The sequence below is a fragment of the Rhynchophorus ferrugineus genome, unplaced genomic scaffold, assembly GCF_030347505.1.
Source record: "Rhynchophorus ferrugineus isolate W39M unplaced genomic scaffold, kcgeb_rfMv2 rfM2, whole genome shotgun sequence".
Taxonomy (NCBI): Eukaryota; Metazoa; Arthropoda; class Insecta; order Coleoptera; family Curculionidae; genus Rhynchophorus; species Rhynchophorus ferrugineus.
Window position 1 is genome coordinate 45,636,348 of NW_027472581.1, and position 26,698 is coordinate 45,663,045.

At 31.7% G+C, this 26,698-nt stretch overlaps 1 protein-coding gene and 1 long non-coding RNA gene across 5 annotated transcripts; both read left to right on the forward strand.

The window, feature by feature from the left end:
* Positions 1 to 5,928: 5,928 nt before the first annotated feature.
* LOC143189951 (uncharacterized) lies at positions 5,929 to 6,478 on the forward strand. The gene is made up of 3 exons (XR_013004119.1): positions 5,929 to 6,094; positions 6,141 to 6,204; positions 6,265 to 6,478. It is a non-coding gene; the product is annotated as an uncharacterized LOC143189951 (long non-coding RNA).
* Positions 6,479 to 13,344: 6,866 nt separating this feature from the next.
* LOC143189952 (uncharacterized) lies at positions 13,345 to 17,920 on the forward strand. Of its 4 annotated transcripts, none has more exons than XM_076393964.1 (9): positions 13,345 to 13,595; positions 13,896 to 14,183; positions 14,250 to 14,360; positions 14,446 to 14,502; positions 14,585 to 14,665; positions 14,732 to 14,815; positions 14,882 to 14,959; positions 15,085 to 15,594; positions 15,679 to 17,920. In XM_076393964.1, the coding sequence occupies exons 2-9, from the start codon at positions 13,901 to 13,903 to the stop codon at positions 17,475 to 17,477; spliced, it is 3,003 nt and encodes a 1,000-aa protein (XP_076250079.1). In that variant the 5' UTR covers positions 13,345 to 13,595; positions 13,896 to 13,900; the 3' UTR covers positions 17,478 to 17,920. The 4 variants fall into 4 exon arrangements, with proteins under 4 accessions (XP_076250079.1, XP_076250081.1, XP_076250080.1 ...); XM_076393965.1 differs by lacking the exon at positions 13,345 to 13,595 and adding an exon at positions 13,599 to 13,707; XM_076393966.1 differs by having other exon boundaries at positions 13,350 to 14,183.
* The last annotated feature ends 8,778 nt before the right edge of the window (positions 17,921 to 26,698 follow it).

Here is a 26,698-nt window from a genome sequence, read left to right on the forward strand (position 1 = left end):
ACTCCTGAATATATGGGATTTAATTCGGTATGTTCATCGCCTTGATTTACAATAAAATGTCTGTCAGTGAGATACGATTTTAATAGCTGATAGTCCGGATGAGGGAGAAGTTTCTTTAGTTTAACCTGCAAACCCGTATGCCATACTTTGTCAAAAGCCTGAGATATGTCTAGAAAAGCAGCCGAACAATATCTTTTGGCATTTAGGTCAGCGTTTATTTGGTTTACAAGTCTATGCACTTGTTCTATAGTCCCATGCTTATTGCGAAAGCCAAACTGATGTTCTGGAATAATTTTTCTTTTTTCTATTATATAGTTTAGTTTTTTTATGTATAATTTCTCGAAAACTTTCGAGATTATTGGTAATAAACTTATAGGTCGGTAGGAGGTCACATCTTCTGGTATTTTTCCTGGTTTAAGTATCATTAATATTTTAGCTACTTTCCAGATACTAGGGAAATAATTAATTCGTAGCATAGCATTAAATATATATGTTAATAGTTTTATAGCCTTTTCTGATAGTTCTTTTAAAATTTTGCCAGTAATTAAGTCATAACCAGGAGCTTTTTTAATATTAATCTCTCTCATTATTGTATGTTTAACTTTTTTGACCGTTAATTTCTCGTGCGGTAAATCCATTTGAAATGGCGAATCTAGAAAGCTAGTAATTTTATTTTCGTCATCTTTATGTAGCTGAGACTGGAAAGGTTTAAAAACATTTTTTAAGTGTTTTGAGAAAATGTCGGCCTTCTCTTTATTGCTTCTCGCCCAATTATTTTCGCTTGTTTTAATAGGTGGGTTATGCTGCTGGGATCTCCTAAGCTTTTTTGTTGCTTTCCACAACGAATAGTCTGTAGCCTCAGTTGATGTCAAGTTTTCTAGGTATTCTTGAATGCCTTGGTTTTGTTCAATTTGAATTAGATCTCTCAGCTCTTTTATGGCCCTATTGAATTTTCTTTTATTCTCTTCAGTCCTTTGCTGTTGCCAATTTCGTCGTAACTTTCTTTTTTCTGCTATCTTTTTCTGTATTGTACATGATATATGTGTATTTTTTCTTGGAAATGTTTCACTGTTGGGAGTCGCGGAATATGCTGCCTCCTGTATATTTTTTGTAAGATTTATTGCTGCTATTTCTATATCCATTTCAGTTTGTAACGGCAAGTTTAGAGAGATATTTTGGTCTAAGTTTTCTCTAAATGAGGGCCAGTTAGTTCTATTATTGCACAGAGAAGGGGGTTTATCTTTGATGGTAATTTTTGAAGAAATTGTTACTATTATTGGTGAATGATCAGAAGACAGGTCGAAACATGATTCTGCCTGACACTTTTTTGGATCAATATTTTTTGTAATACAGAAATCTATTGTATCTGGTTTTTTATTTCTGTCTGAAGGCCAATATGTTGGTTCACCAGTAGAGATATATTGTAAGTTATCTTTCCTTATGGCTTTGAGCAGTTCTCTACCTTTTGAGGTTATTATTCTTGAACCCCACATTAAATGTTTTGCATTATAATCTCCTCCTGCTATAAATCTATTACCTAGCGTACTGAAGAATTCTTGAAATTGTTCTGCCTTGTTGTTATGTTTGGGTGGGCAATAAATCGCAGAAATTGTTAATGGTCCATGGGCTTCCTCTATGGTTATACTGGTGGCTTGCAGGTAGTCTTTGCGGAATTTTTCTTTTTCGAAATGCTTTATATCATCTCGAATTATTATGGCTGTACCTCCATGTGCTTTATCATCAGGGTGATTTGTATGATAAATCTTATATTTAGGAACTTTCAGATAATTCTTGTCCGTAAAGTGTGTTTCGGAAACCATCATAATGTCAATATTTTGTTCATTTACGAACATTTTTAGTTCCCTGGCGTGTTGTTGGAGCCCATTGGCATTCCAGACGGCGATTTTGTAGCTATTGGTTTCAGGCATTAGGCAAGTTTGCTTACGACGGTTGTGAGTAGACCAAGCATCGTACTCATTTGATCCATTAGTTTGGCCATCATATTTTCTAATTTTGAGATGTTGCTAGTTTCAGTAGGTTGAGATGTTGTCTCTCGTTTTTGTGCTGAACCATTTTCAACTATTTGGGCATAAGTTATGTCTGGTTGACTTGTTCTGGTGGGTAGTGGTAGATTGGTAGTAGTAGATTGTTTTTGTTGATGCCTTTTTTCCCTTAAGGCAGGATAGAGTTTCTGCTGTAGTTGCTTGTGAACTGCGCAACCCTTGTAGTTCGCTGGATGATTTCCGTTACAGTTAACACATTTCACTTTTTCATCGCGAACTTTACGAGTACAATCTCCTGTCTTATGTTCTCCTGCACATTTTACGCATCTATATGATTTGCGACAGTAAGTCTTTGTGTGCCCGTGCGCTTGACATCTTGTGCATTGTGGTATAATTCTTTTTATATGTGGTGGTTCGCATTTAATAATATTATTTTCCAATTTGGTGATTTCATACACCGCCTTATTATTTCCATTAGGTTTTATGTCTATATAAAACATAGGCAGAGGTTTTTTTGTCGTGTGATGTCGTATATTGTGAATATTTACGACCTCGTGGCCTTTTTCAGCTAGTGCTACCTTGATGGTGTTAAAGTCCGTCCCGTGATGTAATCCTTTTAATACGAATTTAAATGTTCTCTCGGATTTTGGCCTGAATGTATGGTATTGGGTGTTTCTTTCATCTAATTCTTTTATAAGAACTTTAAAGTGATCCGCTTCGAACAATTGGATTTTAATCGTTTCATAGCTCACTGTTTTAATTGTGTAGTTCGTAGTAATGGTTTTCAATAAGTCATGGATGTTTTTTATTATTCCTACCTTATAGACTGTTATTGGTGGTGGTTTGGGAACAACTTTTTCAGGGCTTGGTTTTATGTTCTCTTCAATTTCTTCCGACAGGTTGCTAAAACTGTTTTTTGTCTCTATCGGTTTCTGCAACCAATAGTCACTGATTCTTGTTTGTTTCCTCGCGATTTCTTCTTCTGGACTTCTCAATCGTTTTTTGTTAATGACTGTAGTCCATTCTGATGGTGGAGTTTGCGTTATTGCTGTTTGTTCTAATCTTATATCAAAGTGTGCAGGTGATTTGGTTGAATCGCTATGGTTTGCCATTTTTTAATATTTTAATATTTTATTTAATTTACTTCCAGATGATAAAAAAAATAAAATAAATACATTGTTTATTTCACGCACTTCATTTTTCACTTACGTTATTTTAGCACTAGTTTTTTACTATAAATACTATAAATGAATTTCAAAAGGACTGTTGTAAAATAAGATGAAATAATTTTAAACACTAATAAAAATGAGATGCAGTCCTTTTGTCTGGTCACGTAAACACGTATTCACTACACTTTAGGTCCACTGAGAGACAGATAGCCGCATCTGTTATGCGTTTTTAACGCTCAATTAAATAACCGTAATAAAATACTGGGTTTTTTTAAAGAACGGTATCTTTTTATAGCTTGGACCGTATTGAAAATACGTCTTCACCCTACGAAGGTTGGAACTGAACTGCCCAGAATTGATGAATGCTTTGTAGGTGTAGGCATAGCTGTTGATGAGGCATTTGTGGTCAATGCAGTTGGCATATTTGGTATTTATAAAAGGAAATGTTGAAAATTACTGACTTTTAAATGAATGTTAAATGTTTTTGATGAGATTATTAAGTATTCTGTTTTTTTTATTAGGTTACTGTTGATACTGTCGTCTGGCGACAATTTGATTGTTCAGGATAAGCGAACGGACAAAGATAGCAAGGTCATGGTCAAAGTTTCGGCAGTATGGTATTAGTAGTTGTCTAGAGTTTGAGTGGAATTTTGAAACAGTTCCAATGGTTGACTTTTGAGAATTTGTTTTATGCAATTTTGCTTATTTATTTTGACGAAATATACGTAATTAAGTTGTTATGTCGAAAACTGATATATGTTGTGCTTTTACAGGGAAGACAGAACCGACTTCAGGATGGCCGAATGATAGTGACCAATATAATGTTTTGTTGAACATTTGTATTTTATTTACTAAGAAATAAAAGTATTTCTTACATTGGATATGTTGATCGAATAAAGAGTGAATGGGAATTATGAAGTGATATTTTGGATGAATTAAAATCGTACATGACAATCTGAAGTATATGAGGTGCAGGGACAGCTGCGACCGATTATCCGAAATTTTGTAACATTACCTGCAGAGTATGAGTTAATTTACGTTGACGTTGGCGATGATGTCAATCATGTGATGTGAACAGTGATCGTATAAGAACAGTATTACGTAAATCGATGCAATTGGAATTGTGAATAAACCGAACGGTGAAAGAAATTTGTACAACTTTGATGTGGTCGAGATATTTTTAAAAATTAATGAACAATTATTTAAATATTGTGTAAACGTTAACAGGATTGACGAACAATAATTTTAAATGACTTTGAGAAAGAGAACAATAAGATGCTTTTAAAATTTAAAAGACAACGCTAGTGTTTTGACTTGAGTTATTAAATTCTTCATGATCTAATGGAATTTATTCATACACAGAGTTTATTTATACAGACAGTTTATTTATACATCTATATGGCTGTGATTATGACCGAGACATGAGAATACTGGTGGAGATCAGTTCTGAATGATCCTCGTGAAGAAGAGGTGAATTTGGTGATGACATCTAATGAAGTTTGTGTTTGTTCAGCGAGCGCGAGATTAGCAGCATTTAAGAAGCAAGAATTAATAGTTAGAAAATTGAGTAGGCGATCTGGAGGACCAGGTGGGTATCATGCTACTGTGAGAGCAGTAGTCATGAAGCTATATGGAGTGGAGCTATATGGACATGGAGTGCATGAATGTCCAGTCCAGAATTGATGAATGCTTTGCAGGTGTGGGCGTATCTGTCAATAATGCAGTTGGAATATTTAGTATTTATAAAAGGAAATGTTGAAAATTACTTTTCAATGGTTGACTTTTGAGAATTTGTTTTATGCAGTTTTGTTTTGACGAAATATACGTAATTAAGTTGTTAGGTCGAAAATTGATATATGTTATTCTTTTATAGTTCTGAGGACAGAACCGACTTCAGGATGGCCGAATGTAAGAAAATATAGGACGGCATTGTTGACGTATTACGTAGAGGGCACCGGATGACTCATTTGCTAATCGAGGCAGCCGTGCTTTCGGGACCGGGCGATGGGAATGCTTAGATCTGCACTTTTGGATATAAAGGCCGGCGCCTTGACCAGAAATGAATAGAGATAGTTTCTAAGAGTCTCTCGAAGAGTATGTTGTTGACGTAATTGATAACCGAATGTTATTGTAATCACCGTTGTAATACCTTGTATACTATATTATCGAGATAGTGACCACTATAATGTTTTGCTGAATATTCGTATTTAATTTACCAAGAAATAAAAGTATTTCTTTTGTTTTGTGAATTATGTATATAGGGATAATAATAGAATTTGGTAAGTTTTGAAATAATTTAAGGTTAAGTTATCCTGTACTTTGTTATTTTATAGCTAAGAGTATAATATAAAATGATATTTATTATTTGTAGCATGTCCGAAGGCTATTACGAAATCTGTACAAAAATATTAACACAACATTAAAAAAATTAGGAGTCAGAATGAAATAAGTCATTCATATGAAAGTATACAAATGGAAAACAATATGCTGTCTTTTTCAAACAAGAAGGTATATAAGGTATATTTACGGTAATATAAGTAGTGCTTATATTTATTCAGCTGTTAGTTGATATATTGGTGTCTGTCCTAGGTGAAGGGCATGGAGTATTAAAACAACAAGACTTTGCTGTATGGTTTATGAATAGTATAGTGGAAGGGAAATTAAAAGCATACCCAAGCATAATATGTGTTGATGGAACTCATGGACTATCATACTTATAACAGATGAATGAAATAGTGGTTTTCCCATTGCTTTTATTGAGTAACAGAGTGGACCAGCAAGTTCAAGAAGTTTTCATATAAAATTTATTTAAATAACTTGTTAATATTGAAATTTATTATAGCTACTCTTAAAGAAAAGATTCAGGAGCAGCTAAATAGTCTTTATTTTGTGTCTGATGAACGATTTATTGGACTTAACGAGGTACATATAAATTTACGGTAATACACTGTATATTTATGCTTTTTAGGTATTACTTAAGAAATCAGGACCATATTAAAATGTCAGCTCACTGCTATCACAAAAATACAGATGTAAATACCAACATGCCAATAGAGTTTCTCAATAATTTTTTGACGATAAATCATTTGCAGAGAAAATGTATGATGACAGTGGAAAAGCTACTGGATGTCTATTTATCCTTATATTTATATTTTTTAGAGTTTAAATAATAGTTTTGTTCATTAAGTTTTAATCATCATATTAAGAATAAATCACAGGTTTCTTCAAATTAAATTCAAATTTCTTTTTTGTTTCTCTTTAATAACTAGTTTTAATTATATCTAATTTTAATAAAGTATTACTAATATTTACAATAAAAGAATGATACTAAAATAATTACTAAGTTTAATTTTACTAATGTTTTTTATTAATGTAAGTAATTTCAAAAACTAATTGTGTTATTTTTTTATACAAGATACTTTTCTGTTTCCTTTTCGTTCTGCATTTCTTTACTGGATTTTCATTTTAACCTGACGGAGAGCTATTAACAATTGCTATTTAACTATTTTCTACATCTTAATCTATATTTGATATCTACAATTAGAGTAGAAAAGTAAACATACTTAAGTATAAAAATTATTAAATATTACCTTTGTCATAGTTTCCTACCCTGTTCCTTCTTGTTTGTAAAAGACAGCATATTGTATTCCATTCATTTACTTTCATATGAATGGTTATTTCATTCTGATCCCTAATTTTATTAATGTTATGTTAATATTTTTCTACGGATTTCCTAATAGCCTTCGGATATGTTAGAAATAATAAATGTCCTTTTATATTATACTCCTAGCAATAAAATAACAAAGTAGAGAGTAACTTAACCTTAAATTATTAATCAAAACTTACCATATTTTATTATTATCCCTATACATATAATTCACAAAGAAAAACTGTATCAAATTATTAGATTCATAGTTATCCATATACGTTAATATTTCTATTACTAAACAAAATTATCCGCCAATAACTTAATCCTAAAAATCACCACTCTAATTAGGTTTGGTTCTGGCAATTTTTCGCGCTCTGACGGATTTAAACAAATTTCGGAAGTGCGCATGTGCAGTGTGAACAAATGAAATTTTAGCTGTCTCGACTTTTAGTGTCGTTTCAGAAATAGACATATCTATTTCTAAAACGAAAAAAAAAATAAAATCATAAAACATTGAAATCTGTATATTTTGTGGATAAGATAGTCTCCCTACTCTATGCACAAAACACAACTAGCGGATAGAAACACCATTGAACCTCTGTCGTTCGAGGGCAAAATGACGTCAGACCGACTGCAACGTTGCCGATATGTTAAATTAGTATTTGCATATAGGGAAAATATATATGTGTTGGTATAGTGGGGGATTTACACATTTGCCGCCAGCTGCATATTGCGATTTTGCCGTTCATTTGAAATCAGCAATCCGTTAACCTAATTCACAATCATGCTAAATAATTTTTTTTTATGATTTCGCAAATACTAAAATATCCCAGTATTAAATAAAATATAGTTTTGCATAGTAGTAAGATTTGTATGAAATGTTTGAGTCTCGTTTTCTCCATTTTTTCCGTATTTCAACATTTAAATTTTTATGACGTTTCGGTTTTATTTGGATTATTTATTATATTTAACTGTAAAAAGTCGGTTTTGTGCTACCAACCGCAAAAAAGAACTAAAATGTATGAAGGCAAATAATTTAAATTTGCATACATTTCACCGATAACGACTAATGTGTGATTGTAACTAAAATAATAGTTTTAAAAATAGTTTATTAACATGTCTCTTTGTATTTCAAGATTTTGATTATTTCTGGTCTATGATCGGTTGCTAATTAAAATTTTACTCCAAAAAGATAAGTTCTAAAATGATTTAGTGTTACAAACAATTGACAATGATCCTATTTCGGTTAATGAGTATTTTATTTCCGTGGTTGTGAATATTAGAGATGCTTTCGGTCATTCCATTTTATCATTATCCTTCAAGTCGGAAAGAACTACACAAGTTACAAAATTTGAAACATCTGTTGTTAATATGAATTATTTATCAAAGTTAGGATACAAAGTTAGTATATTACTATCAGAGGTTTCACAATTTCATCGAATTTTTAATAAAATCTATAATATTCAAAAAGACCTATAAATAATTTTATTTTTATTCATTTTCATTTCTTAGTATACAATATTCTATGATTATCTAATCAAATATCATTTGAAATTAATTTTTATTTTCTTGTTTATGGTCATAATAGTACCTATAGTTTTTATAATTATGGGATTTTCTGAATTTGTGATATTGTATTTTACAACTGGAAGTTAAAGGTTCATCTTTATCTAAGACAATTCCAAAACATTCTATACGTACATTTTTAATTTTATTTTGCAAATCAAAATTTACATATTTTGTTAAAAATATATTTCACATAATTTGTTTTTTTGAGTCTTTAATAATGAATGGATGAGGATTGTCTTTGATTGAAAATAGTTGATAGCTTTCTCCGTTTATAAGCGATGAGAATTCAAAATCTAAAATACATTCATTACTCTAAGAAAATCTAAACCTAAAATACCATCAAAAGAGGATTTGTGAAAACATTAAGATTTATGCTGAGAGAGTGACGTGAATTAATATAGGTTGCGTTTATTTCAAATATATTAAAATTTTCTTTAGTTAGTTTACAATAAAAAAAAGAAGGATTCAAAATATAGAAGCTCCCTAATTCATAAATAATTTTATATTTAAGGTATATGGCGATTGACTACTTATATGAAAGATTGTAATTCCGTCTGGGAATATTCATTTACCATAAAGTTTTGGGGATAAATATTTGATCTAGTTCTATTGCAATTTCCTGTATTTTATTTCTTCATTTTCCGCATTTAAAGAATCGTTGAGGCCAACTTGAATTTTAAATGTTTAATAACGATTTTCGGATTTATGTCTAATTGTATTACAGGTTCTATATTTAAGAATATTTAAGTTTTAAGGAATAAACATGTTAAATACACTAACTGCTTTATCAAAATATAAAGTATGGCCAGTTTGTATTGATTTTATTAAATAATATTTCATATTATTTTACTAATTTAATTTATTATTCACTTTTATTTAATAATAGAATTTGATAAATGAATCAAGATAAGGCCTATAACTAAAGTTGAGTTTCATATGGAATTTAACTCACCAAAAAACTCACTCTTTGTGGGGATTGATCACAGCTTCATTTGTCAGTCCGACTCTACTATCTGTAAAGTTTTTGAACTGCTATGCTTTTGGCCAAATTCCGATGGTATATAATCAAGAGATGTTTTCCAAAGTTTCGTTGGTTTCAAATTTCGTATATCTGCAGGCTAGGGTTGATCTCAGCAACTTCGGGCAACAATAGTTTCTTCCAAATTATATTGGTTCTATACAAATATCAACAGATTATGAACGGGTGATTGTCGTAACATATTTTCCAAATTCCAATTATGAGCAAGTTAGCGGCATTTTAAGCAATCTCGGAAGAGCTGACAGTCCAATTTTGATCCATCTACTGTTCTCCATAATTGTCCGGTTCTGGTAAATTAACTAAATTCAAAGGAAAATAGCCTCGTGATCTCTTTGGAATTCTACCGATTTTACCGGTTTTGGTTTACGTAAAGATAAAAACACAGTTTTACTTCAATAAAACAATTTTATTTAAAAATTGGAAATAAACTAGGATTTACAGTGGTGTGAACGATACTACCTGTCCTTTTCGTCACAATTCCATTAGAAAGAAACCTTACTGTTCTATCTTAAATGTCTTATTTTATATATTTTTAAAATATTATGTAAATATGTGTTAACGATAATATCGAATCGTATTCTAATTAAGATCGAATAAGATTTACCAAGAATAAACATTAAATATGTGGTGACTTTTTTTTATAATACACCCTTTTTAAACTTATTTCACATTTGTTATTACTTAGCCACAAATTTAGGGTACGAGATGTTTCTTGACTTTTGGTTTTTTAGTTATTGTAAGGAGGAGACGACCTGATTGTTTTCACCATCAAGTCCATTACTCTTATTAGTCTCTGGGGTGCGAAATAACTTAACCATTTCTTGGCCAATATTGAAAATCATAATAGTTACTTCCAAATAACGTTGCTTGGTGTACTCATATTCTGCAGCGAAATTTCGTGGCCACTTTTAAGGTGCTATACAAAAAAGTGTTTTTTTAACATAAAATTAAATTCGTAGTAAGGATATGTTGCGTTTTCCGTGGCGGGCGGTCATATTTCATCCTAGATATGAGATCTGTTTATATTAGCCAAGTGTGAACATTTTTCAAGAGGCTGTGGTACGAGATAGGGTGCTATGCAGGGTAAATTTTAGATAGCTAAGTTTACACCCTTGTAGTTCCTCGGTATGACGATAGTTTGATAAATAGTTGTCTAATTTTATTTTAATAGTTTATTTAAATACACATATATTTTCAACTTACAATCCACGTTTTGATCTGCGGACGTTTCTTCGTCAGAACAACGATTTAGTCAAAACAATCAATATATCAGATCCGACAAAAGGCCTGCCGGTGATTAATTGTTCCTATATATGTAGGGAACAACACCTGATCCGTCTGTCTGACGAAGCCGCATGTCCATTTCAAGATTACGCTCTGAATGGTTCCTTGTTTGTTGACCAGTTTAAGTGAAGTCTGTACCGTCAGCACCTATATATAAGTTTAATTTATAATCTTCTTTTGATGCTTTGATCATCACCGCCACGGAAAGAATACGTTCGGGTGGTATACAATCAGTAATGCTGATGTTATAAGGAAATGATCTTTACTTCTATGTTCAAACTATCTATCTATTTCAAAAGTATAAGAAATATTTAATACACCACCTGCGAGGTAGAGTTCTAGACGCATTTTCTTAACGTGGTATCCCCTTTGTAGGTGTAATCCACCAGTATGGGCATTTACTTGGGTAACAATGGTCAATAACTGCAAATGAATCAGACACCCACACATTGTTAGTTTCATAGTCATGATTATATTCAGTTTTTGAACTTCTTCTTTCAAATTGGGGTAGATGTCCAAATATTCATCTTGTGGCTTATATAACAGTATATATCCTGTATTTTTTACCTCATTTACCCATGCTTCAACACTTATGGCTACATTTTCATCTCTAATAGCTGTGGATTTAAGATTATAAACTGCTTGTATGTTTTGTAAATCTTTAAGTCACTAAATCCTACTTACGTTAGTAATATCTACATTGTCTCTTATATCAATGATCCAATATCACATTAAATTGCATTTTTAGTTGCTAATAGGGTTGCAATTTCTTCTCTATTTGTTTTTAAGAGATGTAGAGTTTTAAGGTATTTTCATCTCCAAAATGTATTTTGGTGAATTCTACTTCACATTCTCCACCTCTTTATTTTAATTTAATAGTAGCTGGGCAATGTGTATATATATTGTTACTTCCTTGAACCTCCATATGCCTTTTACCTGTTGATTTACCGACAAAAACCAGATCGATTACACTGAAATCTTGTTGCACAATTTAAAGACATATAGCTTCTTCTCTTGACAAATGAATCTGTTGTGGCTTGCTCCACATCATTTTTCCAAATTCAATTATTTCAAATTCTTTAAAGGTGTTAAATTTCAATAACTCCTTCCCAACATTTATGTTATGAGATGACTGTATATGATTCATTAGAGTTGCTTTCGTTGTAGTATGTTGGCATAACTTACAGGTATACAGTGTTTTTGTTACATCGTTATCTTCATTAATAGCAGGATGATTTGTTTTGGGTCCATGCTGTTTCAGTATTTGTTTGCTGCTGCTATATTCGTTTTTACAAGTAACACTTTTAAAAATGAATGCACCCTTCAGATTTTATGCAGAGGTTCTTTCTAAGAGACCATTTAGAATTAAATACGCGCATGCGATACAGTGTTTTAGTTATTTAATTTGCCGCCAGGTTGTAAGTTATAAAGTTGGTATAAATTTGGTATCAAAGCTGAAATTTGGCACTTTCTGCTTTTAGAAGCCTATTCTAAAAAATAGGAAGGCGTAGTGTACATATGTTTATATTTGGTGGAAATAATAAAACATGTACTGGATATTTTGGACTTTCTTGGTAATTCTATGCTTCCTATAGAAACAATTTGATTTATATACAAAGAATTTCGGTTTAATTTTTTTGGACAAAGCTTTTGTTGAAAACCCCTCTTTCATTGCTGACAAAGCAAACTTAAAAAACTTATGAACTTACATGTTAAATATTCTTATTTTGTTGACAGTTAACAATTATTTTGTTGACATCTCAAGTGTTGCGTCCCATGATGTAGTACCATTTCAAATAGAATACCCAGCTTAATAATGAAAAACTAATGGGAATCTTTTGTGAGGTCTTAAATTAGAGCAAAAGGGTTTGTAATGTACATTTTACACAGGATAACAGCAAACCGAAATGTAGAAGAGCATTGCTTAACAGGGATATGGTTTCCAGTTGTTATTTACATGTAAGTCTTTTATAATTTTAATTATATGTAACTGATTTGTCAAATATAACAAGCCTCCATTTTAGCTATGGCATAGAAAAAAGAAAATGTTGATCCAAATATGTTAGGAAATGTGAGCTGAACAGTGAAGTTATTAAAGCCCGGCAGTATGATAGATGTAATTTGACAAAGCCAGATACTTTGTTGGTAAATGATATCTTGACTGTTCTATTGAATTCCCAGATTATGCACAAAACTTAACAAGCAGTCTGTCCAATATCTTAAATCACCAAATGCCTGTGTTTTTCAAAACGATGAACTGTTTTGAGCATTCTGAACGAAACATAATTAGAAAGATAATAGTTAGGTGAAACATTTTTTTATTGTAATATCTAAATATAACATAGCTTAAAAGGATGACGTACAATTATATACTTACAATAAATATTTGGCAAATAGTCAAATATATATTTGACGTTTTTTTTATACGTTTTAATATATTGTTAGTACAATATATTGTCATTAAACATAGAAAATTTTAAGAATTTTCCTTTGATATAATTGTAATGTAAATTTTAAATATATTTAAATAAAATTTATTTTTAACCTTATATTGCATTTTTATTAATAAAATATTTTAAATTTCCCGCTATTCAAATTATCAGTCGCACCCTCTGGTGGCAAATTAATGCTAAACCAGTTCACAGGTTATATATGGGAGATACAATTCTAATTCCTCTGTGTTTTGTGAAGTAAACCTTTTCCCATTCAGTACACAAAGCGAAATACACAGTGTATTCCCAAATGTAACCAAAATTACCCCCACCTACAAGTCTTCCTACCCTACTTTGATATAATAGTTTGGAGAGCATGAATGGCAATGCCGCACGTCTCCGACCGTAGTAAATTGGTAAAATTAGCTACTTCTGTCTGAAATTAGTCAGGTTAGTTTAGAATAAATGCGCCGAGCAGTTGAGCGCGAGTTTTGCTATCCTTTTAGTGATGGCTTTCTTTTTGACCGTAATTTGGTCTGAAATTTTACTGAACCTTTATAAAGTTGGTGTTTTTTTTTCTATTTTTATGTTTTAACCATGTTTTATTGTATTTATTACTTATTTGAAATTGATTTTGTAGGTTTTATCAAGAAATTATTAAAATAGAAATTGTTTTTAGGAAGTTTGTATACTTTTCAAGATAATTACATTTATAAGAAATAGTTTTTTAGGAGGTAACCTTTTTTTTAGTTTAAATGTTTAGTGTAAAGATGATTTGTTTGAATCTAAAACCGAAACAAAAGTGTAGTGTTCCAAGATGTGAAGGTTCGAATAGGTTGCATTCTTTTCCAAGGGACCGTGCTTTAGCTCAAAAGTGGCTCTTAAAAATAAACAATGATAAACTTAAAGGAGTCTCTTTCGAGCACTTATATAAATACAAGAAAGTTTGTTCTTTGCATTTCAAGCTAGAAGACTATAGACCAAAATGTGGAAGACCTTTGCTTAATCGAGATGTAGTTCCTAGTTGTAATTTAAATTGTAAGTCTTTCATTTTGATCGATGTGCAAAATTGAACTGAAATACATAATGTGGGTTTATTTATAGATCCTCTACCTATTAAACAGGAAAATATGGCCGTAAGCTCAATATCTACAGAACCTTCAACATCAACAGAACACAATACATCTATGTTAGAATCTCCAAAAGGAATTAAAAGTAAGTGAAATTATAATATATTTTTAAAGGAAACAAATCAAGCTGAAAATTATTATATGTTTCTCTTTTAATTATTTCAAATCAGGGGAATGTTTGCTTTCAAGTTCATGTAGACAAGAACTAGGCAGTAAAATACCAAGAAGTAAGTGCAAATGTAATATTTTTTTAAATGGAAGTAAATTGAAAAATTTCCAAAGTGAACACGATCATACATTTCTTTCTAGGTTATTTTGGGACTGAAGAATCTGCACCTTCAACATCTGGCGAACATGAAATAGGCATTACAATAGAAATAAGTCCACCCAGTAAGTTCAAATATAATAGCTTTTCAAAATTGAACTTTATTTGATTTATAACATGTTTTTCCATAGATAATTTTGAAGCAGATGATACTATACCTTCAACATCAGGCAAGCATGAATTAAGTAATCCAATAATAAAAACAAGTCCACATAGTAAGTTCAAATATAATGCCTTTTCCAAATCGAACTTTATTTGATTTATAATATGTTTCTCCCCAGATTCTTTTGACACAGATGATTCTGTATCTTCAACTTCAGATGGAAGGGAGTCAGAGAGTACAATAACAAAAAGATCAAGTAAGTGTATGTATATATGATAATGCCGCAAGCCCTGTGTTAATATAAGTTTTGAGGTCTTCACATACAGTTTAATGTTGTTTCACTTTATTATTATGCTAGTTTATCTAATATTTTGTTTATAGATTCCAGATCTCGTAAAATATCTACAATTAGATCTTCTCGGCAAATTATGTTACCGCCAAAAGCCTGTAATTTATATAAAAAAGTAGTAGCTATTACTAAGGAGGCGAGCAGATTAAATACACAAGCATGTTTCAAAGAAAAGTTAAAATTGATCGAAACTGTTGCTAACCAATTAGAAGCGATTTTTAAAAATGTCAACCCATCTACATGCAAATTTATTATGTCTCAAGTGCGCACACAGCTGCAAAAGCCAACAACAAAAAAATTTACATTGGATGAGAAAATATTGGCTTTACACATATTGAAATGTAGTGCTCGAGGATACGAACTTCTATCGAATATTTTCTCTTTGCCTTCCAAAGCAAGCTTAACCAAGCTGTTGAACAACATCCCTTTTCCAGCAGGAGTAGAAACTGCAACATTTTATTCATTGGAATGTTCAGTTAGGAAACTAGCACCAATAGACAGAATAGCAATTCTCATCTTCGATGAAATGTACCTTGATTTGGGTAGGTAATTTTATTCTTGTATCATATAAGAAAATATAATTGTAAAAAAAATTCAATTGAACTAAGTGAAAATCTTTTTTTTAGGCCTGTCATATAATTTCAGTGAAGATAACATAATCGGTTTTCATGATTTGGGTAGTGGAGTTCGGAAACCATTTCCATGTGATTATGTCAATGTTTTCATGGTTAAGGGTGTTTTTAAACAATGGCAACAACCACTTTGTTATACATTTACTGATGGTCCAATAAATGCAATAGATTTAAAAGATTTAATAAAGAAAATAATCCGTAAATGTCACGAGTGTGGTCTCAGCATTGTGGCTACAGTATGTGATCAAGGGTCTGCGAATGTAGCCGCTATAAAAATTTTGTTGCAAGAAACTCAAGAATATTTTTCCCAAAGAAATGAAAAAAATAATCATTTTGGATTCTTAATTGATGAAAAAGAGATAGTACCACTTTTTGATGGACCTCTTCTCTTAAAGGGTCTAAGAAATAATTTATTAACGAGGAACTTACACTTCGTGAAAGATGGCATAAGTAGAGTTGCCAAATGGGACCATATTGAACAATTATATAAGTTTGAGAAAAAAATGGAAATGCAAATGTGCAATAAACTGACTGATCAACATGTCATAAGGGGAATTATTAATAAAAAGAATGTGAAACACTGTGCGCAAGTGTTTAGCAAGACTGTTGGAAAGGCAATTATTATATATCTCTCATATGCTAAGCTTCTTCTAGAAAATACTTCAAATCATTCACATCTGCCTCTAGAAAATGAAAGTTATGACACTGCACAACTGCTACTGTTTCTAGATGAATTGTTTGACAGTTTAAATTCATCTACCTGCGATGTACTACCTGGAAAGCCGTTACAAGGTGCTGTAACATCTACTTCTGGGCACATACATTTTTGGAAAGAAGCCCTTGTTGTCTTAAGCAGTATGAGGTTCATGTGTTTGAAGAAGCAAACATTAATTTCTGTTCCACCTATTGTAAACCTGGCTTATACTATAAAAGGTTTAATATATCTATGTCCCAAATTGTTAAAAGAGGGCAAATTTGTAAAGATCAGGCCATTTCAAAAAGATTCATTGGAAATTTTTTTTGAAAACATTAGAAGTGTTGGGGGAGTTTCACCGACACCAGAACAATTCGTGTCTTCATTTAAGAGATTAATTGTTAATAGTTATTTATCACAAATATCACCAGGATGCAATGGCGAAGAATATTTAACAGACGGTTTGAATGACTTACGAAGAATTTTAACAGATGAAGTAGTAACTGACGCCCCATTTGAACAAAATTTTATATCATTGTCCATGCCTTCAATATCAGTTCCTGTGCATATAGTAAAATATTACACAAAAAATAAAACAGAAAGAACATATATGTCTAGTTTCATAACCAAGAAGGTTTTGAGAATAATCAAATGTGAAGGTTGTAGGGCAAAAATTATATATCGTTACAACGATGCAGAAGTTGTTAAAGCTCGCCAGTGTGATTTACCGGCACCAGAAACCTATTTTCATTCGTTAGTTAATAATGCTTTGTCTCGACTTTTTTATATACTACCAAGATTATGTGCAAATTCTAATTTAACCAAAATCTTGGATCATATTTTGTGTCAACAAATGGCGATTTTTTTTAACGCTTTTAATTGTCCAAAACATCCTGAACAGGAAATTTTAATAAGAAAAATAATAATTAGGTCTTGTTTGTTCCGATGGATGAGAAAAATCAATAGAATTACAATTGGCAAAGGTGAAAAATTATGCATCCCTAAAACTAAATGTAACATTGATAAAGTTCAATTATATACCTACAAGAAATATATGGCAAAGATAAAAAAATTAAGAAATAAAAATTCAGACAAATAATACTTCCTTCATATGAGAGAATATTCTAATGTCATGTGATTTTAGTGTGCCAATGCAGAATTTTTCATATTTGTCAGATATAAAAATTCTAGTATGCGAATGAAGAGTACATTGTTTTTATACAGAATTTGTTTTTTTTTGTATTATATTTAAGACCATAATAATTTACGAATAAGAAATATATTTTCAGAAAGAAAATTATACTGTATTTTTCTCATTAAATGTTATTGAACTATTTGAATATTTTAGTTGACTGGTTCATTTGTTAACTAGTTTTTAGCTTTCTTATTTTGCCGACCTACTCATAGTCTTTTAAACAATGCGCGGATATATAGGCTATATATGATATATATAGGATATATATTATATATATAGGATATATATGATATATATATAGTGATTTTATATTTTGTTTGCATTATTATTGTAAATAATAATATTTATGAAAGAATGTTGTATATTTTTACTTTATTTAAATTTTATTATATTATGATGTCATATGATTAAAATATGATAATACTTCGAACCATTATTCCGATTCCTTTTTTATTTAATATTCCATTTCCTTTTCAGAATCCAAAGACAACTAAAATATTAAAATAGCTCTTTATCATTAAATATAAAACTTTTTTGAATTAATTACAACTTAGATTAAATATGCTTAGTATAATCTTAATGTATTACTAGTGTTCTGTTGTACTTACATTAATACACAAGGAAGACGAGTACGGTATACATCGTATCGAGTCGAATACATTAGTGTGTATTTCCCAAATTAAAATAAAACTAATCTACTTAAGCCAAAGTTAAAAATATACCAAGCAAGTTCGTTTAATTTGGTTCACTTAAATCTTCTAATTTCCTGCGTATTCTCCAGTAGCTGTATTGCTTCCATGTTGCTGTGATTTAGCAAACTTCCCTGTTTTAACGCGAAATGTTGGAGCACTTCATCTATCTATTTGATTTCGGATGTAGGGATAAACATTGGTAATTATTCGCAAAACTGTTGTATGGCGAATTGTCAATATATGGCGTCTGGCAACCCCATATTTGCACACTATGGTTCCAAATTGGCTTTATGATTGACTGATAAACCAATATCTTTGATTTGGCCAAGGTCAAGTTGAAAGTATCTTCCAACTAACTAGTGCAGTTGCTTAACTCTGAGTCTAACCTACCCTGCTCTTTGTCTAACATGATATTTCCAATATAATATTCGATCGAGATATATTCCGAATTATTTAGCTGTTTCTGTTTGAGGAATCGGGCACCCCTCAAGTGATATAATTAGATTTCAACGCAAAATTAACTTGGAAAACTTAACAGAGTTGGAAAATATAATACTGAAGCAGATTTTTACATCACAATTATTTCAGTCCTTTTTTTATGAATCTGTATATATATATATAACCTGCTAAGGGCAGTAGCTAAATCTTATTTTTTAGAGGATTCAGTGATCTGAAATATTTTTTAAAAAGTTTACTATATGGGAGACATATAATAATTACCTTTCCAATAACCTTGCTAAACACTTGTGGTATTATCACCTTCTTGTTATTAATTCTTCCTCTTATGGCATGTTAATCAGTCAATTTGTTACTCATTGGTATTTCCATTCTTTTCTCCATCCTGTAAAATATCCATCTTGCTCATTATGGTGCCACTTGGCAACTTTACTTATAACGTGAAATGTAAATTTCTCGTTAAGAAATTGTTTCTTATATCCTTTAAGAGAAGATTTCCGTCAAAAAGTGGGACTATTTCTTTTTCATTAACTAGGAATCGAGATTGATTATTTTTTCATTACTTGAGAAAAATACTCTTTAAACAGGATGGATGTTGTTATATAAGCCTGAATCTCATTTATGTTTTTTGAGATTTTAGGTTGTTAATTGATATTCTGAAATTATTTGAAAAAACAGCTTTATTTAATACACATATCATATATAACAGTTGAAGACTCTCTAAATATAAACGAACTATGAATAATCATATACAACTACGTTATTTTCTCTTGACTGACACTTCCCAAACCCCGTAAACGAGACCTCTGAAGTGGTTTGGTCATGATATCTGCCACCTGCTGCTCCGTCGAAATATGTTGAATTGCGGTTTTGGTTGTCCCCGACTGTAGGTCAGATCTGGTCTAGTCTCAAGCATTAGATACATTAATGCTCCGACTGCTTCTCTGTATGGAAACTTCTGCTTTGCATTATCTTCTTTCCCTAATTATAAAGAAGGTTATAATTCAAGGTTGAGGCTGAGGTTTTTTTAAAGTTGATCGATCTGTTGTCTGGCACCTAGTCCCTCTTGAAGCTCTGAAATATCTTCATCAAAGTCTTCCTTTAAACTGTTCTTGTGACTCATCATTAACAGTTTCCTCTTCTGGTTTCACTTTTTGAAGTCGTAGTTTAATATGTTCATTACAGCATTCACGTTTCTCTTCAAATCGTACCTCTGTAGACAAAATGACGCTTTGATTTTTTTCAATCCAAATTCTAAACCGTTCATCACCATCATATCCCTTATACGGCTGTTCTATCTATTTTCTTCGTTTTAGACTACCGATATAGGAATAATATCTTGATCATGATAATTGATATTTTGAGATTACTTTAACAACTACATAACTCGAAAGTCCTTAGAAACTAGTAACATTTCATTGTTTTACTTAACACAGAAGCCTTCTTTTAACTAAAAAAGATCACATCTGAAATCAATGATTCTTAGATGTTTGTTTCGCGGCTTCTTTCGATTCAATTCGTAAGAATTAGCACCATATACAGATAGGTTTCCCGTTCTATTCAGAATATATACCGCGATGTTAACTAACTCTTCCCATAAACCTGCTGGATAGGTCACTTCGGGATTTGAATATTTCAAGGTCCTGGCCATTTCAACTACAGTTCTATTGTCTCGCTCCAAAATCTATTCTGCTCAGGAGTGTAGGATGCCGTCAACCATTGTGTAAGATAACCTCTCCATTGTCAAACTGATTGCCATTATCACTCAGCATCTCTTTTACTGAATGTCTCAATGTCTGTGTGCCTTAGAAAGCCCTTCAGTGCTTCAATTACCTCTGACTTTTGTGCAATAAAGTAGCCATACATAAATTTTGTATAATAATCCTTAAACGCCGATAAAGTAACGCTTCTTTCTCAATGATTCATCAAAAGGTCCACATACATCTGTTGATATTCATCAGCATCAAAAGTTCCCTCGTGGTAATCCAGCAAATCTCAAATTTTACGCTTCCACATCGGCCATTCCGCTTCACTGTTTAGCACTTTAATGTGTTTAATTAAATCCATTTCACTATTTAATCTCAAAACTAATAAACTCAAAGGAAAAATATTTATTTTCCTTTTGGACATGAAACTAACCACATAACCTGTTGAGATTTTAGGTTATTAATTGATATTCTGAGACTACTTTAATAACTACATAATTCGAAAGTCCTTAGGAACTAGTAACATTTCATTATTTTACTTAACACAGAAGCCTTCTTTTAACTAAAAAAGAAATATTATACTTTAACAAAGTTAATCATAATGAAAAAAACGACAATATTAAAAAAGGACTTGATGTATACAGATTAGAATTACATTCGTTGCTTGTACTGAATGAATTGGAAGAGGGGTTGCGATGCTGTTTGGCTGGGACCATCTAAAATTTACACTACTTAGATATATTATTAAGTAATTGTAAATACAAATGGATGCTTACGTTTTTATATATCAACAAATAAACTATATTTGTTATATCACATATTTTTTTATGTTCTCTTTTTCGGTTCTTCATATTATATTTATTATATTACATATGAACATTGTACCAATAAACTTAATTAAAGTGTATTTTAAATTATTTAATTTAATTTAAATTAGTTATTTAATAATATTTTTTAAGTTAATAATATTAGTTAATTTATTTATTGATAAATAATTACATCTTGTTTTATTTTTTTCCATTAAAATGAAATTGTTTATAAAATGTTCTTCATATTACAACTTTTATCTAATAAGAAAGTTTTTGGCTTGCGTCTCAGCGGAAATATTAGGTTAATTTTTGAATTCAAGAATTTATTTTATTTATATTACTCTAATATACCTATAATTTTTAAGAACTGACAACGGTACAAATCTTTGTGCGTATGCCATGATTCTCCAGACGCTCACTCTCCACTGTTGTGCATAAATGGTAGCAATGAATTAAAGTTTCCCGCACACTAACAGTAATGTCCTTAGGAACTTACTTACTACTGCACTGGCGACATTTAGCTTCTCCAGGAAACCTTTCTAAAGCCCTTTGCTTAGCTCTGAACCTTTTCAACTTAACCTTTCACGAGAAATTTAAAAACTAATTAGGTACAAGAATCGCTTAACGAGAAAAGCTCGTGATACACTGGATCCAGAGGATAAATGCGAGGAAGCGAGAATCATTTCTTCAAAGTCTGGGCAAATCCACCGCCCATATCGATCTCTGGCGCACCGCCATAGTCGTTACAGGTAAAAATTTCAACGCTCTCTCCCCTCTAAAGGCCGAATTCTTCACTGATTTAGCCATAACTAATCCAAAAAACTCCAGCAAATGTTCGAAAAACAGATGAATTGAATTCCTTCACTTAACTCACCACAACAGATGTTAACCGTCATCACTGACACTTTCCTCCCATTAAAGATCATATTCCAAAGAGCATATTCTCTCCCAGAGACTTACAGCTCGCAATAAAACATCTCCTTTCAAAAAGCTCCAGGCCCAGATGGTATTAAAGGAAACCATCTGAAAAATCTCACCAGACACTCACTAAACTTAGACAAGTTTAGAGAGAACTAATTAGGCTGATGGGCCTGTAGTTGTATGTAACTTGGCTTCTATCTTGGGAATGACAGCGACGTCCGAGTGTTTCCAATTTTTTTGGGAAATTTTTTAACCACAGAATAGCTTGTATGATGTTAGCAAGCTCGGAAAGTTGCTTGCTGGTGAGGTTTTTCAGATGGTTTGCTTTAATACCATCTGGGCCTGGAGCTTTTTGAAGGAGTTTTATTGAGAGCTGTAGGTTTCTGGGAGAGACTATGCTCTTTGGAATATGATCTGATAGGAAGTTTTTCCTCTTTAATGGGGGGATAGTGTCAGTGATGACGGTTAACATCTGTTGTGGTGAGTTAAGTGAAGCAATGCATTTCATCTGTTTTTCGAACATTTGCTGGAGTTTTTTGGATTAGTTAAGGCTAAATCAGTGAAGAATTCGGCCTTTAGAGATAGCGTTGAAATTTTTACCTATAACGCCTTTGGCGGTGCGCCAGAGATCGACAGGGGCTGTGGATTTGCCCAGACTTTGAAGAAATAATTCCCGCTTCCTCGCATTTATCCTCTGGATCCACTGTGTCACGAGCTTTTCTCGCTAAGCAATTCTTGTACCTGATTAGTTCTTTAATTTCTCGGGAAAGGTTAAGTTGAAAAGGTTCAGAGCTAAGCGAAGGGCTTTAGAAAGGTTTCCTGGAGAAGCTAAATGTCGCCAGTGCGGTAGTAAGTAAGTTCCTAAGGACATTACTGTTAGTGTGCGGGAAACTTTATTTACATTGCTACCATTTATGCACAACAGTGGAGAGTGAGAGTCTGGAGAATCATGGCATGCGCACAAGGATTTGTACCGTTGTCAGTTCTTGAAAATTATAGGTATATTAGAGTAATATAAATAAAATAAATTCTTGAATTCAGAAATTAACCTAATATTTCCGCTGAGACGCAAGCTAAAAACTTTCTTATTAGATAAAAATTGTAATATGAAGAACATTTCATTTATACATATTTCATTTTAATGGAAAAAAATAAAAAAAAGAAAAGATATAATTATTTATCAATAAATAAACATTACAATAACAAAGCAAAGTTATAGTTTTATAAATAAAATTAAATAAAATAAACTTTAATAAAGTTTATTGGTACAATGTTCATATATAATATAATAAATATGATATGAAGAACCGAAAAAGAGAACATAAAAAAATATGTAATATAACAAATATAGTTTATTTGTCGATATATAAAAACGTAAGCATCCATTTGTATTTACAATTACTTAATAATATATGTAAGTAGTGTAAATTCTAGATGGTCCCAGCCAAACAGCATCGCAACCCCTCTTTCAATCACTCAGTACAAACAAGGAATATAATTATAATCTGTATACATCAAGTCCTTTTTTAATATTGAAGTATTCTTTTAATATTGTCCTTCATTCATTATGATTAACTTTATTAAAGTATAATATTTTTTTTAGTTAAAAGAAGGCTTCTGTGTTAAGTAAAACAATGAAATATTACTAGTTTTTAAGGACTTTCGAGTTATGTAGTTGTTAAAGTAATCTCAGAATATCAATTAATAACCTAAAATCTCAACAGGTTATGTGGTTAGTTTCAGGTCCAAAAATAAAATAAATATTTTTCCTTTGGGGTTATTAGTTTTAAGATTAAATAGTGAAATGGATTTTATTAAACACATTAAATCGCTAAACAGTGAAGCGGAATGGCCGAGGTGGAAGCGTAAATTTTTAGATTTGCTGGATTACCACGAGGGAACTTTTGATGCTGATAAATATCAACAGATGTGTGTGGACCTTTTGATGAATCATTCAGATATAAGCGTTACTTTGTTTTGTTTAAGGATTATTATACAAAATTTAGGTATGGCTACTTTATTGCACAAAAGTCAGAGCTAATTAAAGCACTGAATGACTTTCTAATGCACACAAAGACATTGAGACATTCAGCAAAAAAGATGCTGAGTGATAATGGCAAGTAGTATGACAATGGAGAGGTTATCTTACACAATGGTTGACGGCACCCTACACTCTTGAGCAGAATGGATTTTGTGAGCGAGACAATAGAACTGTAGTTGAAATGGCCAGGACTTTGAAATATTCAAATCTAGAAGTGACCTATCCAGCAGGTTTATGGGAAGAGTTAGCTAACACCGCGTTATATATTCTGAACAGAACGGGAAAATCATCTGTAGATGGTGCTAATTCTTACGAATTGTGGAATGGAAAGAAGCCACGAATCAAACATCTAAGAATCATTGATTCAACATGTTATTCCCATATCCGTAGTCTAAAGCGAAGAAGATAGATAGAACAGCCGTAAGAGGGATATGATGGTGAAACGGTTTAGAATTTGGATTGAAAATAATCAAAGCGTCATTTTGTCTAGAGATATACGATTTGAAGAGAAATGTGTATGCTGTAATGAACATATTAATGTACCACTTCAAAAAGTGAAACCAGATGAGGAAACTATTAATGATGAGTCACAAGAATGTAAGAGAAGCAGTTCAAAGGAAGACTTGGATGAAGATATTTCAGAGCTTCAAGATGGACTAGGTGCCAGACAACAGATCGATCAACTTTTAAAAAATCTCAGCCTCAACCTTGCATGATAACCTTCTTTATAATTAGGGAAAGAAGATAATGCAAAGCAGAAGTTTCCATACAGAGAAGCAGTCGGAGCATTAATGTATCTAATGCTTGGGACTAGACCAGATCTGAACTACAGTCGGGGACAACCAACACCGCAATTCAACATATTTCGACGGAGCAGCAGGTGGCAGACATCATGACGAAACCACTTCAGAGGTCTCGTTTACGGGGTTTGGGAAGTGTCAGTCAAGAGAAAATCACGTAATTGTATATGATCATTCATAGTTGGTTTATATTTAGAGAGTCTTCAACTGTTTAGATAGGTGCACTAAATAAAGCTGTTTTTTAAAATAATCTCAGAATATCAATTAACAACCTAAAATCTCAACAAACATAAATGAGATTCAGGCTTATATAACAACATCCATCCTGTTTCAAGAGTATTTTTCTCAAGTAATGAAAAAATAAACATTCTGGATTCCTCGTTGATGAAAAAGGAATAGTCCCAATTTTTTACGGAAATCCTCTCTTAAAGGATATAAGAAACAATTTATTAACGAGAAACTTACATTTCACGTCATAAGTAAAGTTGCCAAGTGGCACCATATTGATCAAGATGGATATTATACAGGATGGAGGAAAGAATGGAAATACCAATGAGCAACAAATTGACTGATTAACATGCCATAAGAGGAAGAATTAATAACAAGGTGATAATACATAAGTGTTTAGCAAGGTTATTGGAAAGGTAATTATTATATGTCTCCCATATAGTAAACTTTTTAAAAAATATTTCAGATCACTGAATCCTCTAAAAAATGAGATTTAGCTACTGCCCTTAGCAGGTTATATATATATTTGGGTATACAGATTCATAAAATAAAGGACGGAGATTTATTTGGATATCTGTGATGTAAAAATTTGCTTCAGTTTTATATTTTCCAATTCTGTCCATGTTAATTTTGCTTTGCCGCGAAAACCTAATTATATCACTTGAGGGCTGCCCGATTCCTCAAGCAGAAACAGCTAAATAATTCGGAATATATCTCGATCGTACGTTATATTGGAAATATTATGTTAGACAAAGACCAGGGTAGATTAGACTCAGAGTCAAGCAACTGCACTAGTTAGGAAGTCGGAAGATACTTTCAACTTGACCTAAAATCAAAGAGATTGGTTTATGAGTCAATCATAAAGCCAATTTGGAACCATAGTGTGCAAATATGGGGTTGCCAGACGCCATATATTAACAATTCGCCAAACAACAATTTTGCGAATAATTACCAATGTTCCCTACATCCGAAATCAAATAGATAGATGAAATGCTCCAACATTTCGCGTTAAAACATGAAAGCTTGCTAAATCACAGCAACATGGAAGCAATACAGCTACTGGAGAATACGCAGGAAATCAATATTTAAGTGAACCAAATTACACGAACTTGCTTAGTATATTCTTAACTTTGGTTTAAGTAGATTAGTTTTATTTTAATTTGGGAAATACATACTGATGTATTTGACTCGATAGGATGTATACCATACTCGTCTTCCTTGTGTACTAATGTAAGTACAACAGACACTAGTAATACATTAAGATTATACTAAGCATATTTAATCTAAGATGCAATTAAATTAAAAAAGTTTTATATTTAATGATAAAAAGCTATTTTAATATTTTAGTTGTCTTTGGATTCTGAAAAGGAAATGGAATATTAAGTAAAAAAGGAATTGGAATAATAGCTCGAAGTATTATGATGTTTTAATAATTTGACATAAAAAGACTATGAGTAGATCGGCAAAGTAAG